At 55.2% G+C, this 17,624-nt stretch overlaps 6 protein-coding genes across 6 annotated transcripts; 1 reads left to right on the top strand and 5 right to left on the bottom strand.

Moving 5' to 3' along the window:
• Window positions 1-1,229: 1,229 nt before the first annotated feature.
• Window positions 1,230-1,835, bottom strand: CGCA056_v012657 (uncharacterized protein; the record flags this gene model as incomplete). Its single annotated transcript, XM_037327901.1, has 1 exon — window positions 1,230-1,835. One exon carries the CDS (start codon window positions 1,833-1,835, stop codon window positions 1,230-1,232), a length of 606 nt encoding a protein of 201 aa, XP_037174382.1.
• A 483-nt stretch (window positions 1,836-2,318) lies between these two features.
• CGCA056_v012656 (uncharacterized protein) lies at window positions 2,319-3,046 on the bottom strand (the record flags this gene model as incomplete). The annotated part of the gene is made up of 4 exons (XM_037327900.1): window positions 2,319-2,715; window positions 2,818-2,862; window positions 2,914-2,970; window positions 3,027-3,046. The coding sequence occupies 4 exons, from the start codon at window positions 3,044-3,046 to the stop codon at window positions 2,319-2,321; spliced, it is 519 nt and encodes a 172-aa protein (XP_037174384.1).
• A 379-nt stretch (window positions 3,047-3,425) lies between these two features.
• Window positions 3,426-7,551, bottom strand: CGCA056_v012655 (uncharacterized protein; the record flags this gene model as incomplete). The annotated part of the gene is made up of 9 exons (XM_037327899.1): window positions 3,426-3,462; window positions 3,522-3,557; window positions 3,615-3,651; window positions 3,710-3,757; window positions 3,813-3,843; window positions 5,586-6,404; window positions 6,457-6,750; window positions 7,035-7,215; window positions 7,319-7,551. The coding sequence occupies 9 exons, from the start codon at window positions 7,549-7,551 to the stop codon at window positions 3,426-3,428; spliced, it is 1,716 nt and encodes a 571-aa protein (XP_037174748.1).
• Window positions 7,552-10,584: 3,033 nt separating this feature from the next.
• STRAP (Serine-threonine kinase receptor-associated protein) lies at window positions 10,585-11,865 on the bottom strand (the record flags this gene model as incomplete). Its single annotated transcript, XM_037327898.1, has 5 exons — window positions 10,585-10,754; window positions 10,804-11,426; window positions 11,477-11,572; window positions 11,623-11,662; window positions 11,721-11,865. 5 exons carry the CDS (start codon window positions 11,863-11,865, stop codon window positions 10,585-10,587), a joined length of 1,074 nt encoding a protein of 357 aa, XP_037174616.1.
• A 942-nt stretch (window positions 11,866-12,807) lies between these two features.
• lub1-0 (Ubiquitin homeostasis protein lub1) lies at window positions 12,808-15,224 on the top strand (the record flags this gene model as incomplete). The annotated part of the gene is made up of 3 exons (XM_037327897.1): window positions 12,808-12,855; window positions 12,918-14,007; window positions 14,062-15,224. 3 exons carry the CDS (start codon window positions 12,808-12,810, stop codon window positions 15,222-15,224), a joined length of 2,301 nt encoding a protein of 766 aa, XP_037174386.1.
• A 695-nt stretch (window positions 15,225-15,919) lies between these two features.
• CGCA056_v012652 (uncharacterized protein) lies at window positions 15,920-16,777 on the bottom strand (the record flags this gene model as incomplete). The annotated part of the gene is made up of 3 exons (XM_037327896.1): window positions 15,920-16,189; window positions 16,250-16,578; window positions 16,639-16,777. 3 exons carry the CDS (start codon window positions 16,775-16,777, stop codon window positions 15,920-15,922), a joined length of 738 nt encoding a protein of 245 aa, XP_037174644.1.
• Between the last annotated feature and the right edge of the window lie 847 nt (window positions 16,778-17,624).

The following is a 17,624-nucleotide window of genomic DNA, read 5'->3' as shown; positions in this document are numbered from 1 at the left end:
CACAAAGAGCTGAAATAGACCAGGTTACCCCAATCTTCACCCTCATGCTCCGAACGTAGAAAGCGCACACATGGATCATAAAGTCAATCATTTCCACATCTACATAACCAGCTGTATTTTCCTCTTGACTTCGTGCTTGCTGTCAACTCAGCGTTTACAGCACCAGAATCCTATCTGCCCTCATTCTGTACTAGGCAACCCCGTCTCAAACGTATCATCGCACAGCAGCTGTACCCACCCAGGAGAGGGCGGATCATGCTTGAAGTGTCTCGTTGTGAGGTGACTATACCAAGCCATTTTCCATTGCTGCATGCTCCACTCCTTGTTCTCCTCTGCCAGTCGTTCGGCATCCCATACATCACCCACCCAGAAGTTGCACTTGACGATGGACTTCCCAGCTACGATATCGTTTATCGCTTTTGGAAACCCCTCGCGCACGTACCAGGCATTGTCTGATTCTCTGAAAACTTCGGTCCGATCCTCCCGCCTGCCACGTTTCTCATGCCTTGCGTCTCTTCGCCTTACGTCCCAGCGCAGCGGCGGAAGAATGCTTCGGTCCAAGCATACGTCGATTGCTTGCTGCCAGGCCGCGTCTCGCTGAACTATGTGTTTGAAGATCTCCGAACACGACGAGTCACCATCGAAGACAAGAGTGAATGAACCTTGTGGCATTCCAGCATGTTCAAGTTCCAAGGCTTCCTGGACCCAAATCGCTACTTGGGAGGAAACGTCCATCGGTTGAAGGAATGTTCTGTCTGTGGGCTTGTACAATAAGCGTCTTTCATGTAGATCCATAAGTGTAGTTGGAAAGACAGCTCTCCACATGTTGACGCGTCGCTCCACACGAAGCTGCGGGTTCTCCAGGCAAAATGGAACGAGTCCAAGGCCATGGCATTCAGGAAACGCGACTGCTAAACGTTCTTCCTTGAGGAGAACATTTCTGATCCCGAGCCGGGTATCCTTTGATACAGACCTGAAGAATCGTATGGCTGCAGCTGCAGCTGAATAGTGATACTTGATCAGGCTCGTATCGAGCATACGCGGACCAAATAGAACTTGATCCAAGTCCCTCAGCCGTTTCCTTTTCAATTCTCGGTCATCATTTTTGATGCGACCTGCCATTTCTTCAACTCTTTTTGAAGTCGGAACTTCCCAGGGATCGGGGTTCACTTCGACAAGGGCTTCAAGATTTACTGGGGGCGGTCCACCATACTTTTTGACATTCTCTCCTACGACGAACATTCCGGTCTGAAAATCCTCGAATTGCTCGCGGCTGAACCGGTCTTTGTGTGCCACAATGGTACACAGTGCGGCACGAGAGAATTGGCGGGAAGTAGACGGTGTTTCTCCACAGGAGCCAGCAGACTGACATTTCGGTAGGCGTCTAGTAGCCTCAGCTTGCCCTCATCATTTGGGACCCATAAGGTTGTCCTGCCTTTTATCCTTTCGATATATGGTGCAAACTTTGGATGGTCTTGCACCAGCTCCCTCCAAACATCGTCCGGGACGCTGAGATTGTCGGGATAAATACTGAAGAACTTCTCTCCAAGCTGGTCATGTATTTGCGCGACCAGATCATCGAAACGGCCTGCGGTGATGCGGTGCTCCTCTGAGCATATCGTGGAGAAGTTGAGAGTATTTGTAGAGAACGGCACGGTTCTCAGTTCGTTTGCCACAGCTTTGCAGGTGAGCATGAGGGCAAGGTCGATGGTGTCGCCGTTGGCACACCTGAAGGTATTACTTTCGAAATCCAATACATAACCGCCGTCGGAAATGACGTATTGGCCGTAGATCAGATCCCGCACCTCGCGGGGCAGGTCGAAGAAATGGGGCATGACGTTGATTTGAAGTGATGGATAGTCGGGAAGATGTCACTGCCTGTGCAATTCAGGGTTGCACTATTGACCTAGGAAAGGTCGAGCATTGACGAAGGACGAAAAGGAATTGAAGACAGGGGTGGCAGGTTATGTTTTAAATAATGCCGGGGCGGCGCGTCTGACTCATCTTTGGGGCTTGCAAGGTGGATGACGATACCCCCAGAAGAAGTTTGGTCAGAATTTACACAATGTACATCACCGAGGAGAGACGAACAAAGTTTTGGGGGGCCAAAAACCCCATTTTTATGTTGGCAGTCTGGTCAACCCGTATAAGTAGGTATCGCAGTTCACTCTATACTTTTTTTCACAGTACTGAAACCCAATAGCAGCACTTTGACCTGTGCCCGATCTCGATACAGCAAACAAACAAATCTCGGTATAACTGGTCGTTGACGCTCGGCTTAAATTGTACCCGGCCTGCGACGTTATCGTTAGAATGGTTTAGAGGGGGTTGGAGATCGGCCTACTGTACAGAAGAGGGCAGGCGGGCAGGCGGCGGAGCGGCAAAACGTACTGGCGAGAGCGTCGTTCGCGACGCTGTCGTCTGAATATATTAGTCACGCAAGCAAACGAAATAAGGGGGAAAGGCTGATGCGCAGAGGAAAAATTCAGATAAGCAGGGGGAAGTTGTACGTACTCACGAAGACTGGGGAATGGAAAGAATGCGAAAGAGCAAAGGAACAGAGGAAGAAAAGCAGACAGAGACGTACCGGAACGCTGACAGCACTCTCTTGCCAAGTCAGGACCAGGAAATCGACAAGTGAAACAAATGGGGCGCAGGGGGATGCGAATGAGATGAGGATTGACATACCGGCTGGAGCCTGGCGATGGCTTGAACCTACACTCGAGGGCGCAAACGCAACGGTGTGACTCTTCGCTAATGTTGCGAGTCAGCCTGATTCTAGGAACTCAAACTCATGGGAGTGAGTAGCGCACCTACCGTGGCCAAAAGGGTTCTCGTGGCCATGGCATAAGAACTCGACCGCTGCAAAACCTGATTAGACAGGAATAAACGGAGTGGGGACCAGAGGGCTACCTGCTTCGAACGAGGCCTCGAGCCTGTTCCTCACATCCTCCTATACGCGCGACGACCCTAGGGACAGACAGGTCAGTAAAATACCAGACAAGTGGGATTGAAAACTTACCTACACGATGTCTTTCCCCCTCATCATGCCTGCGCGCAGGCTGAGCAAGGCCGCCCTGGACGACTTGATCCGCGAGACCAAAGCGAACGAAATCAAGGGCTCCGAGTACGGCGACCTTCTCTACACCGACAAGAAGACTAAAGTAAAGCTTCAGTATATAGTATATAAAAGAGGGACTAATATGAATCACCTCCGCTCGAATTCACCCGGAAGTACCTGCTCGAGACGGCCGACAAGTGCGAGATATTGAAGTTACACAGCCTCGAGGTCGATGTGGGGATGGTCGAGGCTACCGATAACGATCCTGATGCCTGTGAATACCTCACGGACTTCCTCAAGATGGCTAAGGCGCCCTGAGGGCTTCTGAGAGCATTAGCTGAAGTGTCCCAGCTCCAAGGCGACATCAGCTTACGAACGTCGGTAAGTCGGGAAGGGCGAATCTGCTCCAGCACCAGTTAGCTGAGCGCAACGGTCTCGTCTTGGGGTGTTGCTCACATACATGTCGAGAGTATGGCTGACGGCAGCAGGGCTCTTCCTGGGCGAGTCAGTCAACATACAAAACCCCATCGACGAGTCGAAGAGGGAGGCTGACCCACGTCGAGACTGCGCGGCAGGGCGGAAGACGTTGTCTGCTTGGACGAGTTAGTCCAAAGCCATCGTGCCAACACGAGAACCATCTTCACTGACAACGGCGCGACGGCACGGAGGCCTCGGGGCCCCCGCGCCTGGCGGAGCCTGTCGGCCAGTCAGAACAGATGGACGTGTTGAAAAGATGGGGGTCCTTACTCACGGCGCAGACGTCCGAACGGCGGAGGAGACTTCTGGGCGGAAGCCAGTCAGCCTTGGCAAGAGATGACAAAAGGAAAGACGAAGAACGGAAGCGATGATGCATGGAAGCGATGATGCATAGATGTGGTACCACAGGCGGGGAGGATGAGACCGGAGGAAGGACTGACTGATGGAAGACGGGCGCGGATCGAATATGGCGTCTGTTTGAAAATCCAGTCAGCGACTGCAAAAGAGAACAACGGAACAAATGAGGGATGGAAAGCGCAGATGATGGATCGGGGGAATTTCCGGGCTGGGTTGGGCTGACCGACGAAGGGTGGGTGCGGCTCAGAGGAGCCTTCTGGTGGAAACACCAGTCAGTCCCGAAAGCAGAGGGCAACAAAAGGAAATGGAGCCCGCGTTGCGAGGATGACGGGGGAAGATGGTTGTTGATCGACGAGAGATGGAGGAGACTGACGGGAGATGAAGGAGACTGACGGAGATGGAGGCGGCTGGAGGAAGACGGTTGACTTCTGAGTTGGTCAGTGGAGATGCAAAGGTACGCAGCCAGAGGGTAGCACTACGGCTCGTTGTAATGGTCGAAGTCCTGAAGGACATGAACGAAAGCCAGCGGGGCTTGTTGACGAGGGGGATGGGCAAACGAGCTGACTGACGGAGGAGCGTGGAGGCGAAGCTTCAGGAAGATCTGGTGGTTAGATGCCCGGGCAATCGGACCCTGCGTTCTCCGGAGAATGGGACATGAACTCACATGATGTCTAAGTCTGAACTACCTTTCCATTCGCATGGCACAGTTAGCAAAGCAATGTGACGAGGACAAGGTCGAAGAAAAGAAAGGGGAAGAGTACCTACAGTCACGTGACCCCAAGGTCGTTAGCAGAGGGCGAGGGGACCAGTCTAGCTTTCGCAGTCAATACCAGTCAAATTTCACAATACAAGGCCAGCGGCCCTACAGCTAAACAGAGTTTGTATTGAAGCTAATCTAGATGTACCCGCGAGGTCCAGTTACGTAGTAGCCCCGGGCGGTGGTCTGCGGCCGTCCCTCAAGGCCAGGCGGGTGTCTGCACGCAGGCCGGGGAATTGTGGGTTGGGCATGTGCTTCGCAGTCCATCTGAATTGTTCCAGACCAAAGTAACGGATGGCAAAGTTGGCAGCGAGTTCCGGGTAACATTCGACCAGCGCTTGAAAGTGCAGACGGCCACCCACGGCCCTGCGAAGATGTTCGCGGGGTCTGTCCAATAGTTTGCAGTGGATGAAGAGGTGCTCTGCAGTGTGGGCGTGCTCCCCACAAGGACACACGAAAGTTTCTTTCCGCTAAGTGGTGGCAGCAGTCAGCATCGAACATGATACGTGGTGACTGAGTGTGTGCAATGGGACAGGTCGGAGATGAAAAAGAAGACAGGTGGAAAAGGTCCTCCCCCTAGAGGGTTGGGGGTCGGGTGCGGGGCACAACGGAGAGACTCCCAAGGGAAGGTAGGATTTGGCGAGTGAAGATGACCCCTGGAAAGAGCGGGAGGGGATGGGGCAGGTAGAGAGATCATTCGACCGTCCGATGAAGCCATTGCGTGACAAGGACGGGCAGCTGAGCCAACTTGGACAGTCGAGTCCGTCACAAGCAAGTGGGCATTGGAGATAATGCTGACCTGCTAGGTGTCTTCACACAACAGGCATGGGAATTCAGGCACCCCAGAGATGGAAAGAAGACAAAAACGACGACGTTTGGATTCCAGAGAGTTGGGTGAAAGAGTGGCAGACAAAGGAACGCAGAAAGACTTACGTGCATGTCGAACAGTGGTTTGTTCAGGCCGTTGATGCCGGTTTTGATGCCCAGTAAAATGGTACCCTGTGCCTTGCGAAGAGGTTTGTAGGCCTCGAGGTTGTGTTTCCCATACGTGCCTTTCCAGGTTGGAGCGTCGTAGGCAAGCTTGCCGAGTAAGCAGCGACGTTTGTTGGATTCCTCGATCCACGACTCCTTCATTCTCTGTTCTGCCAGGTCCTTGGCCAAAGACTTGACGATTTGCTTCAACCTCGCGGCCCGCTTGGCCGTGCCTCTGACGGAATCCGGCGGCTCGGTCCAAGTCTGTATCTCGACGGCGAGCTGTATCTGTGCGTTCACCCTGAGAAGCGTGTTAGCTTCGTGGTAGGCGACGCAGTACGGGTGTATTTGCAGAACCTCGCTGGTGACACAAATGCGCTTGTGATTTCGCTCCCAGAGATTGCAGAGCGCCATGCCTTCCGGAGTGCCCTTGTTCGAGGCTCGGTACGCGCGGGCGCACCTGTGGAGGAACACCGACATCCGCTCAATGTACAATTCCTTGCATAGAGCGTGACCAGAGGTGCGAGGGAAAGCGCCAGAAATCTGTCTCAAGCAATTGTTCTGCTGTGTTTCCAAAAGGTCGACGACAGACTTGGCCAGAGTCCAGTTGCAGGGAGGCCCACCCGGGGTCTTCAACACAAACCAAACGGCACACGCGTAAGCAACGATGGGACGAACAGCGGTGATGTACCTCGTGCGTAGTTCCGAGATTGATGCGCCCCAAGTAGTTGCGCTGATTCGGCGGAGAAGAAACATCTTCCTCCGGACCTTGGACAAAACCTGTGTAAACGTCAGCGGCTGAACACAATCGTGTAGTGAAAGAGTGACTTACATTGTTGACATGTTCCACCCAATTGAGATGATAGTCCAGTATGACCCCAAGAATTTCCATACTTTCTACTGCCTTGGGTGGGAACCCGTCAACATTGGGCATGTCTGTGACCGCGGGGCCCCTCTGCAGCATATGCATGACTTTAGTCTTGTGGGGGCCGAACTCGGTGCCATTCAGAGCCGCAAATTCGGTCAGGAGCTCGTACAATATTGCCAGAGCCTCGTTGTTCTGCTTGATCGAGGGAGATGCAACCAACAGAGTGATGTCGTCCACGAATGTTGTAACGAGAAGTTCCTTTAACCGGAGGAGCCTCGCGTTCCTGTTAGTTTCCATGCTGGGCATTGCCTTGAGCTTCTCGAGGAGCGGCAGAGTGAAGAAAATGAACAGAATTGGCGACAGCGGGCTCCCTCGAGGAATCCCAATGTTGATCGAGAATTTCTTGGAATGGCGCCCCTGGACCCTGACCGTGGTGCTGCGACTGGAAAGAAAGGATGCCACAAACTTGACCATCCAGCCGGGAACTCCGTATCTAACCAGGATATTCAGCAAGTGTTGTCGCCGGGAACTCCGTATCTAACCAGGATATTCAGCAAGTGTTGTCGCCGGGCGCGGTCATAGGCTCCCGTGATGTCGAGGGCGCAGATGGTGACGAAGATGTTTTCTTTTTTGGCGAACCAGTTCCTATACACGGCTTCGACAAGAAACTCGAGCGCCTGGGTGGCGCTCTTCCCTCGGCCACCAAACTGCTCAAGAAGAAGCCTATTGGACTCGATCAGAAAGTCGGTCAGTCTGTCAGCAAATAGCCTCTCTGGCGATAGCAGAAAGTAAAGCTATGGGACGGTATCCTTCGGCAGAAGATGACAGTTTCGATTTCTTGCGGATCATCACCGTCACCGCCTCCTTGAATGCTTCTGGGTGGTAGGAAAGGTTGAGGCAAGCTTGCATGGGCCGCTGAAGGACGCTAGTGAGGATGTCTTCGGAATTATCTTCGGCATCGCCAGCAAACACTCGCTCAGGATTCTTCCCGAGCGGCAAAAGCATCTTGAGAACATCGATGGAAACTCCGTCCTTCCCTTCCGCCTTGCGCGCAGGCATGTTCTGGACAATGCAAGCGATCTCATCAGGCTTGATCTGCGACCTTGTAGAGAGGCACAAGTTTCAGCTTGTTGGAAATGCCCTTGTCGCGTTTGAGGCGTGCGCTATCCTCAAGTCGCATCGAGTTTGCGGGCCAGGGTCGAGGGCCGTGGAAGGGCTTTGTTCCACTGCCAAAGTGGCCCAGGACTTCACACCGCAGTACCTACCTTACCTTATTCAGTGGGGGGCAATGTATGCTCTGGGCTGTCTCCTGCCCAGTCTGATTGGAGCCAGCTGAGCATCGGCAACGAGTGCTTGCGCGCGACGAGGCAGTCGCCTTACAGTCGCGCAACTGCCCACCCACCTGCCCTCCTGCCAGCGCGCGCTCTCGGTCAGACGGGAGTGTTTTTGGACCCGGATTTCGGATGCCGAATCCCTCTTTCTCGGGTATGCTGAGCTTTGCATTCACTTGTTTTTGTTGAGGGCCGCCTGGGCATCCTCCCGCCGTCGAAGTGGTTCGCGTGATCCCCGAGTCGCACCTGCCCCCTACCTGCTTCCTACCTCCCTCGTCGAGTTTACCTCAGCATAAGGCCTAACAGCCCAGCGTGTGTAACACCTGCAACAGTGCCAGCAAGCTAAAGCCACTGCGGCGGGACGCTGAAACCAGTATCTTCAGCAGAACTACCGGAGAAGTGCCCGCCACACCTGCTGCCACCGCTTGCCTCGCCGGCTAATAACTTACGACCCGTAGCCCTCGCCGGCGCTTCTCTTCGCGTGCCTTTCTTTCCAGCGTTCCCTCGACTCACCGCCAAAGGTACCCGTCTCGGAATCACACGTGTCCACGGGCTTGGGCAGAGCATCCCGCAAAGAAACCAAGCTCGCCCCTTTTCGACCGGGCCCAGACCCTTGGAAATACATGGCACCAGTAATCACCGGACATCGCGGGGCCAGTAGCAAACAAGCCCAGCCGTCATGAGCTTTGCACCAGGGACAGCGTATGACTTCCCAGATATTCCTTGATAACTCTGAACTCTCAAACTTGGAGTATCGGTGGACCACCGAGGCATCTAAGGCATTGGCAGGCCCTCTGACGATTTAACAGTCTCCCTGGTAGGCCGCGGTGGTATGTACACAATATTCCATGCCTTTTCATTCATCTTGCAATAGGCCTCCAGGTCATCGTTCGGTTCAGATGAATGTCGCTTCAATCTTGGTTCAAAAGGGGCAAATTGATACGCCAACGTCTAATCGTAATGTGCAGAAGGTTTTAGCAGATAGGATAAATATCTTCTGGGGAAAATGGAGATCAACAGCTCAAAGAAGCAAAAGGGACGGGAATATCAGGATTGCTATTTTCAACACGTCAAAGACCACTCCTAAAGAATAGTCCCACAGGGATAGCGACAGCCTGTTAAGATGCCTCCGCCTCTGACAGTGCCCTGATCCCATCGAGCGGCCATTCTCTTCCACGCTCGCGTAAAAGTGTCCGGAGCCTATCCGAAAGTTGAAAGATCCGCCCATTGACGAGAAGAAACGCCAGTTCAGAGCGGGCTTGGAAGTTGATCTGGTATTGCGTAACCTTCACGGAGAGATTTGTAACTCGATGCGGTTCTGCTACAGCTCCATGTCCAACCTGCTGCGCCCAGAGACCATTCCGAGGACTGAATACTTCTCGAGAGAACCTCGAAGACGTCGATACCTAGGATATCACCTTCATTTCGATGTTCGATGGCAACAATCTCATCACTCTTCGCAGCGGCACAGCTCGAGCAAATTGAATACACTCTGCGCTCCGACAGAGTGTCGGAGCGTGTTTGAGTAGTCTGTCAAGTGTGTTCAGCCCTTCGAGCCGAGGCTGGCGGCTTAAATCGACACAAGTGCCCTCATATGGGACTCCAATTGCTCGACCATAACTATACCGATCGATTTCCGCAAGATAATCGTCCATCTCCACCCTCCAAAGACCACTTCCAAGATTCTGTAACCTGCCAAAACGGACTTGAAGCTTACCTGTTTTCCTCGCTAGATCTTTCGGCCCCTTTGGCGCTTCACAGTGCCCGCGGATCATCAGAGCTGTCCTACAGGGCGGCTGCGCTCAATGCAAAGATTAAGGAGCTGGGTTACTAACGCGCTTACAACGTAAGTCTCCGGGCCTGGCCCGGTGGGGTGCCTACTGTACAAGCAAGCAAGTGATCAGGTTGCTACATTTGACGGTGCTTCCGCGGCGAGAAGCGATGTTTGAGATGTTTAACCCCGGATTTGACACCAGGAATGAAGGCAATAAATCTGGAGACATTAGACATGACAGCAGCAGGAGTGATAAGAGGTTGAGGCAACGATGGAAAGGATGAAGGTGGCAGGGTCATGGCTAGCAGAAGCAATAAGCACACTGAGCCCTTGTCTGAGAGGGCTTCATCTCATCAGCTGTATTGGAGGGTCGGGGGATTTACTCCCCCTCTTTGTTGGGCAATTGAGAAGGCCTCCATTTGAAAGGACGAACAGAGTCGCACAGGTGAATGTTCACTTCAGGCACAGACTCCGCACGAGGCAGCCTCACACTTGCGTAGATGCGATAAAGGAATTTTGTTGAGCACTTGGACTCAGATGCTTTCTCGGGTCTAGTAATGTGTATTCTGGTATCAATCGCCATTGGTGGCAACCATCTACCCTAGCCGTCATCCTCAATGGCTCGCTCTAATAACTCAAACGTTTTATGTATTCTATCCATGCACACTGTAGCTCGACGAGAGATCTTGCGGCAAGTGGAACATCTCAGTCCCTCCTGCGCGTAACCCCGACATCTGCTTAGTTGGTCTGAGCCAAACGGCGACGGGTGATCTGGGCATACGACTGAGTCTCCTGTCCGGTACCATCAGTGACGGAGGCTAGGAACTTTCCCATCTGCTGGTGGGCCGCCGCCGGAGTCTCTGAAATGGAGTTGTTGCTCAAATGCGAGCAGCCGTCGAATTGCGAGCCCGACGAGACTCGGCTGCTTGGGAGAGAATAGATATCACTGGCATCGCTGCGTGACACCACGCTGGAGGCCGTGCTCTTCTAGTCCACGGTGCGCTCCGCGTTGGTGGCACCGCCACGCCAAAGGCCGTAGAAGCCGTCGCAGTTCTTCCACAGCTTGATCGTGCCGTCCTCGGAGCTGGTCGCGTATAGCTTGTTGTCAGGGGCAAAGGCGATAGACCAGATGGGACCGTGGTGGCCCTTCAGGGTTTCTGCGGCTTCTTAGTAACGAGTACATCGTGCTTTCTCGGCAAGACTCACCAATCTCGGTGCCATCGTCCCAGCGGCAGACACGCGCCCAGGTGCCAGGCTCCTCTCCAACAACAAACTTGCGTCCCTTGATGTCCAGGCCAACACTAGCAACGCCGTGCTTCAGCTCCATGCGCTTGAGCTCATCCATGGCCTGGATGCCGCCCCAGAAGTAGACGGACTTGCCGGCGGCAACCGCCAGGACTGGGAGACCGCCGCCAATATCGCCGGGGGAGGTGATTTCGGGAGCAAGAGAAACCAGCTCGCAAGACTTGATCTCGCCGTCGAGAACCTCCTGACGAATGACTTGGCGCGTGGGAAGGTCGAACCAGCGGAGGGTGTTATCGGAAGCGGTGACGATCGTGTTAGGGTCCTTAGTCCAGGCGATGAACTTGATTGAGCCGGTGTGGGTGCCCTCGCCAATCTCGAAACCGGCCGAGGCCTGGACGGTTACAGGACCGGCGGCGTCGTTCGGGTTGGGAGCAAAGTCGCTCAGGTCAAAGACGCGCAGCTTCTTCTCCATACCTCCGGTCGCGATCAGGTCAGAGTTGTCGGGGGGGTAGGCAACGGCGCGGACGATGTGGTTGTGCTGGAGGGTGTAGAGGACCTCACCGCTGTGGGTGTCCCAGACCTTGCTACAAATTGTTAGCCATCACTCGCAATCAGAAAGTCGCAAAGAGCTTACGCAGTGAAGTCGGCAGAGGCGGTGGCAGCATTGGAGGCATCAGGACTAAGTCTGGCCTGCCAGACGGCACCCTTGTGACCGATGAAGGTTCCGATCCTATCAGTCAGTTAGCAGTGCCACTGCGCTGTCAATGTGCTTCGCCTTACCAATCGCCAGTGAGGCCATCGCGCAGCATAGGGTTTCCGTCTGCGACAAGGTTAGCATTGCGCCGATCGCAAAGCCGGGTCGCGTGTCGCAAGCTTACCCTTGCAGGCGGAGATCATGTAGTACTGCTCTTCCTTTTCCAGAGAAGAGAAGCAGACGTGGGGAACAGGTCGCGAGTGGCCGTGGCAGGTGAGGGGGACGTATTGACGCGAGGTCTCGGCCGCAGCAGAAGGTGTGATCGCCATGGTGCTAGTGGTTGGTAGCTGGAAGGGATTTCGAAGGTGTTCGCTGTCGCAACGTGTGCGTCGGGGGAGGAGAGGGGGGGTATCAAACGGAAGTCGTTGACGCGGGACAAATGCCGAGGTGTACGATGTGTAGAGAGCCAATGTCCGCGAGGAAAGAAAAAAGGAGAGTCAGTCAATACAGCCGTAACGTCGTAAATGTTCGTGGAGGATGCAATGGGGTCGTGAGAGAACGCCTCGGGCAGCGCAGGGGAGGAAGAAGCAGAAGCAAAAAAACGGGAATCGAGAAGACAGCTGCGAAACAAAGTGGATGGAAGCAAATGGGAGAGCAGCGCGAAGGAAATAATAGTGGGGTTCTGTCCCGAGTCGGAGCAGAGCCGATGGAGGTTCTGGAGGGAAGGAGGACGCTGATGCACCGAGATTCGATGGACCCCTGAAACTGAAAGCGAGGTGCTGCTGCTGCAAGAGGACAGAGTTGACCCCGCGCTGCTTCCTTCGGCTGCTGTGGCTTGAAAGGAGCGGGGAGCTGCCGCCTCGGGCGGATCTGATTGGACGCAACGAGATGGCACCACGTGCTTTGATAAGCAGCTCCCCAACTGTGGCTGGTGAGCTGCCGCTTGACCTGTTCCGGCAGGGAAGTCAATGGAAGCAGGAAGGCGGCAGGGATGGAGCTGTTGATTGCCCGGGGGACACCTGCACCGACCCCCCAATGGCCCCTCCCCGCCTGCCCCCCTTGTGGCGCAGTGGAGCTTCGCCGTTCCCGCTTCCATCGTCATCGTCCGGTACCTAGTGTAGCTGCCACCATTACCAAACCACCCACACGTTGCAGCACCACGACAACAGCCACCTCCTCCGGATCATCAACCGAGGTGTGAGCTATCTACACCTGGTCCTCTCCAGCAACTTCTTCATACCATTCATTCTACCAGGCCTAAGTCGACAGCCATGGCCGATTACAAACTCTCCGCCCAGCTGTCTGGCCACGACTCCGACGTAAGTACACGCAACGAAGCTTTGCTGTTTGTTTCACGGCTAACGTGATTTGTGATCAACAGGTCAAGGCTGTCAGCTTCCCAGCTTCCCATACCATCCTGTCCGCCTCTCGCGATGGCAGCGTAAGAGTCTGGCGCCAGGTCTCCGACTCTCCCCCCTCCTTCGAACCTTCCGTCTCGAGCCAGACCTCCGAATTCGTCAACTCCGTCACGTACCTCCCACCTTCCGAACAATACCCTGATGGCCTCATCGCGTCCGGCGGCAAGGACACGATTGTCGAAGTCAGACAACCACAATCCAGCCAAGGTGACAATGCCGAACGTCTCTTGATCGGCCACTCCCAGAATGTATGCAGTCTGGACGTCTCGCCCAAAGGAACATACATCGTGTCAGGAGGCTGGGATTCTCAGGCCATTGTGTGGAGCACCAGCACGTGGGAGCCCGAGATTCGCCTCAGCGGCCACGAGAAGAGCGTCTGGGCCGTGCTTGCGCTTGACGAGGAGACTGTCGTGACTGGCTGCGCCGACACGAGCATTCGCATATACAACCTCAAGGCTGCCGTCGCCGGCGACGCCGAGCCCCGATCCACCATCTACACCCCCGAAGTCGTGCGCGCCCTTTGCAAAGTTCCGAAGGGCCACCCAAGCGGTGCTGAGATTGCCAGTGCCAGCAATGATGGCATCATTCGTCTGTGGAAACTGAACGGCCAGCAGGTCGGCGAGCTCCATGGCCACGAGAGCTTCATCTATGCCCTGGCAAGCTTGCCTTCAGGCGAGCTTGTAAGCTCCGGCGAGGACCGCACTGTTCGCGTATGGAAGGGTAATGACTGCGTGCAGACCATTACTCACCCTGCAATTTCGGTGTGGGCTGTTGCGGTCAACGCCGAGACCGGCGATATTGTGTCGGGAGCAAGCGATGGTGTTGCGCGAGTCTTCACCCGCAGCAGCGAGCGGGCAGCCGGTGCCCAGGCCATTTCCGACTTTGAGGAGTCTGTCAAGGCTTCGTCCATTCCTCAGCAGCAGCTGCCATCTATCAACAAGGAACAGCTTCCTGGTCCAGAGTTCCTCGAGTCGAGGTCCGGTACCAAGGAGGGTCAGGTGCAGATGATCAACCAGGGCAACGGCAACATTACCGCCCACCAGTGGTCAGCCAGTAAGTGATTGCAGTAGACAAGCGGCGAGACTTGACAGTACTGACTTTTTGTAGGCCAACAACAATGGATCAACATCGGAACTGTCGTCGACTCAGCGGGCAGCAGCGGCAAGAAAACCGAGTACAATGGCAAGTCCTACGACTACGTTTTCGATGTCGATATTGAGGATGGTAAGCCGCCGTTGAAGCTACCTTACAACCTCTCTCAAAACCCCTACGATGCTGCCACGAAGTTCCTGAACGACAACGAGCTTCCAATTAGCTATCTCGACAATGTCGCCAACTTCATCACACAAAACACCCAAGGCGCGACTCTTGGCCAGTCTGCGCCAGCCACCTCTAATCCTTATGGCACGGAGTCAAGATATCGGCCCGGCGAGTCTGAGTTGAGGCCCAAGGTTTTGCCGCAAGCCGAATATCTGAATATCACGGCTGGCAAATACGATGCCATGATCAAGAAGATTCTTACCATCAACGCAAATATGATTTCATCTGGTCGGAAGGATGCGGCTTTGAACCCAACCGAGCAAAACACCCTTAACGCGGTAAAGGAAGCCATCGAGAACTCCAAGCCTGTTGACCAGGCCGGCATTGACCTTGCTGTCAAGATCGTGACCCTGTGGCCCTACTCGGATCGTCTGGCGGGGCTGGATCTTCTGAGATGCGTTGCGACGTCGCCTCTTGCTGCAGACGCCTCGTCATCTGAAGGTTCATTCCTTCGCATTGCCGTGTCTAGTGCCTTGAACGCGCCCGACGGCGCGGCTCCTAACGAGAACTCGGTGATGATGGCCCTGCGCACGTTTGCCAACATCTTCACCTCACCAAAGGGCGAAGCGCTCGCAGCAAAGGAGGCAGACACTGCAGCGACTCTGCTCGAGAAGGTACTTGGTCTTTCTGGTGGTGCAGCCATCGGCCAGTTCAACCGAAACATCCTCATTGCAGCGACTACCACTTTGATCAACTACGCCGTCTATTCCCACAAGGAGAGGACTTCATTCCAATCCAAGCGTTTCATTACGGCCGTCGGCAAGATTCTGTCCGAGCAGAGCGACTCGGAGGTCGTCTACCGCGCTCTCGTCGCACTGGGAACATTCGCGTCGACCAGTAAGACAGAGATCAAGTCTCTCGGGGGCGAAGGCTGGATCAAGTCTGCCGTCGATAAGGTATCGGAAGTCCGGGTGAAGGAGCTGGGCAGAGAGGCTCTGCAACAGTTGTGAAGAGCTAAGGGGTGATGGGGTTGTAGTAATAAGCATAGGTGAGCACAGGGGGCCGGAGAGTGACGGCCGCGTGATGTCAGGGTGCCCGCGCTTGCTGAGGCCACAGCGGAACACCGGCGGGGACGCAATAGGCATGCGAGATGCGATGAACTGCAGCATGAGCAATTGAGAGACAGCTAGCTTAGAACGCGATTTGGAGCGTAATGAAACCGCTCCCATGATTCATGTTTACAATCCTTGAGATATTCCTTTTCGCTCGCAGAGTCTTGTCTTGTTGTCCGTTAAGGTCCAGCTTCGGGTACACGGCCGGGACAAGTGCCGGAAGCGCCGTCGCTATTCACCATCACACGCCGTCCCTTCCGGGCACAAATCATAGACCACGGGCGATGATCGTAGAACTAGCGCGTTCACTGCTAATTCTTACCGAGGAACGTATTGACGAGATGTGAATCCTCGCCCACCGTATGTTTACCGCTCTCAACGTTCAACTGAAGAATTTCATTCATTGAAAAAATACGAAACAGTAAGATAATAAGACGTGTAGTAGTAAGGCTTTTCTCGCCTAGACTTAATCCCTCCCAACGCCATCTTTGATGCCAATATACAATAATATCCCGAGGTATAATCCCATTCCACCCAAAGTTTCATCATCATCTCACTCCAGCCGCGATCACGTCACGCACGCACGCACTTCCTTACAGCAACACCCACAGCCCGCCCACGACGATCGGCACCCAGCTGAAGACGGCCCAGGCGCTCTGCGGCCGCTTGCCCATGTACCAGAACGTGACGGAGCTGCCGGGCTCCGCGCCGGAGGTGGCGGCCTCGGCGGCGGCCTGGCCGGATTCCTTGGTGGTGATGGTGTAGACGTCCGCGAAGCCGATGTCCTGCGAGTTGAAGCAGTTTGAGTCGTTGACCTTGCCGATTTTCGGGTCGCCTGGTTCGGCGAATTCGATGTCGACGCACTTTTTGGGCATGGTCAGCAAACGCACTTTGCTGTATGATGGGGAGAGAGCGGGACTTACGGAGAAGAGCGAGGCGCCGTGCACGGCGAGCTCGACGATCTGGATGGTGGCGTGGTCGCCGGCCTTGACGGTCGTGTTGACGGGCAGGGGCACCTGCGGGAGGCAGACGGTGCCCGGGTAGGGGTTCTTGCTGGGGCCGAGGATCTGGAAGACGGGAATCATAGGGAAGGACATGTTGATGGGACCGCCGTCGGGGCCGTCGGTGCCGAAGCCCATGTTAACGTACATGAAGGCTGTCGCGTGGCCCTGGAACCAGCCCGGTTGCCAGGAGAGGGCGCCGCCTGTTGTCGGCCAGTAGGTTCTGTTCTTGGTCACGTCCATGCCGCCGCCTGTGGAGTTGTGTTAGTTATGGCGAAAGAGCTGGGGCGAGGAATGGGTGAGAGACGTACATGGGTAGGTCCATTGCATGCCGTAGGGGAAGCTGTCGTTGGTGATGAGATTGTTGCCGCGCCATCCTGGGTATGAGATGACGATATGGGCAGAGGCCGTCGCGGCGAGGAGGAGTGCTGAGATTGTTGAGGCGAGCATGTTGGCGGTTGGTTTTGGGTGTGAGGTGTAGATGTGTTTCGTGGAACAGTCAACGACGAAGCCTCCTCTTCAACGAGAATCTCAACCGTCGGGAGCTATGTCTTTGTCGCACAGCCGTTCGCTTCGATTCAACCCCGCCTTGGGGTTGGTTCGCCGGGGTGGTTGGTCCGTATGATGTTTGCTTTTGCCCACGCAGGATGTCAGGAGAAAGAACGCCGTCTCTTCCCGATCGCGAATGGTCCTGATCACAGCTTTCGTAGCTTTTTGAAGACTTTGGAGATTTCAACACCGCACTAGCAGAGGAGGAGAGAAGGAAGGACGCTGCGCACACCGAGGGCGGCCCGTCAGGCTATTATCTGGCCCGCAGGCTGCGAGCCGCCGCCGTCGCTGCAGGCCCCATTATCCCATCCCATTTCCCGCAGCGCACCATGCAGTTTGCACATTGCAGGTCCGTCCAATCGAGAAGGCGAGCTTCCTCTCGGGCTCGACGGTCTGACCGGGGGTTTGGTGGCACGCTGGAGTGCACCGGTAAAGATTGGGGCCCGGCGGGAGCCAGTAACGATGTGCGCTGGGCCTGCAGGACGGCCATCCGCCCCCTCCCCTGCTGGCTCGCTCACGGCACCGGGTGGAGGTGGACGGGGGACCAATGGGCGGCTGGGGACGGGGAGAGAGGCCGCGGGCGAGGCGCTGGGCATTTGGGGCCACGGAGCGAATGGGAGGGCACATCACCTCTTTCTTGAGGTGGTCGGGGGTCGTGAGTGGTTGGGGGCGACAGGGGTCGAGGGGCGTGTAAGCGCCCGAGGTGCAGGCTGCAGGCGGCGATGTCACCACACTCTTTTCTCTTTGG

This window comes from Colletotrichum aenigma (genome assembly GCF_013390185.1).
Source record: "Colletotrichum aenigma strain Cg56 chromosome Unknown KSG_Cg56_contig08, whole genome shotgun sequence".
NCBI lineage: Eukaryota > Fungi > Ascomycota > Sordariomycetes > Glomerellales > Glomerellaceae > Colletotrichum > Colletotrichum aenigma.
The sequence above is the reverse complement of the archived record's forward strand: the minus strand, read 5'-3'. Positions and strand labels throughout refer to the sequence as shown.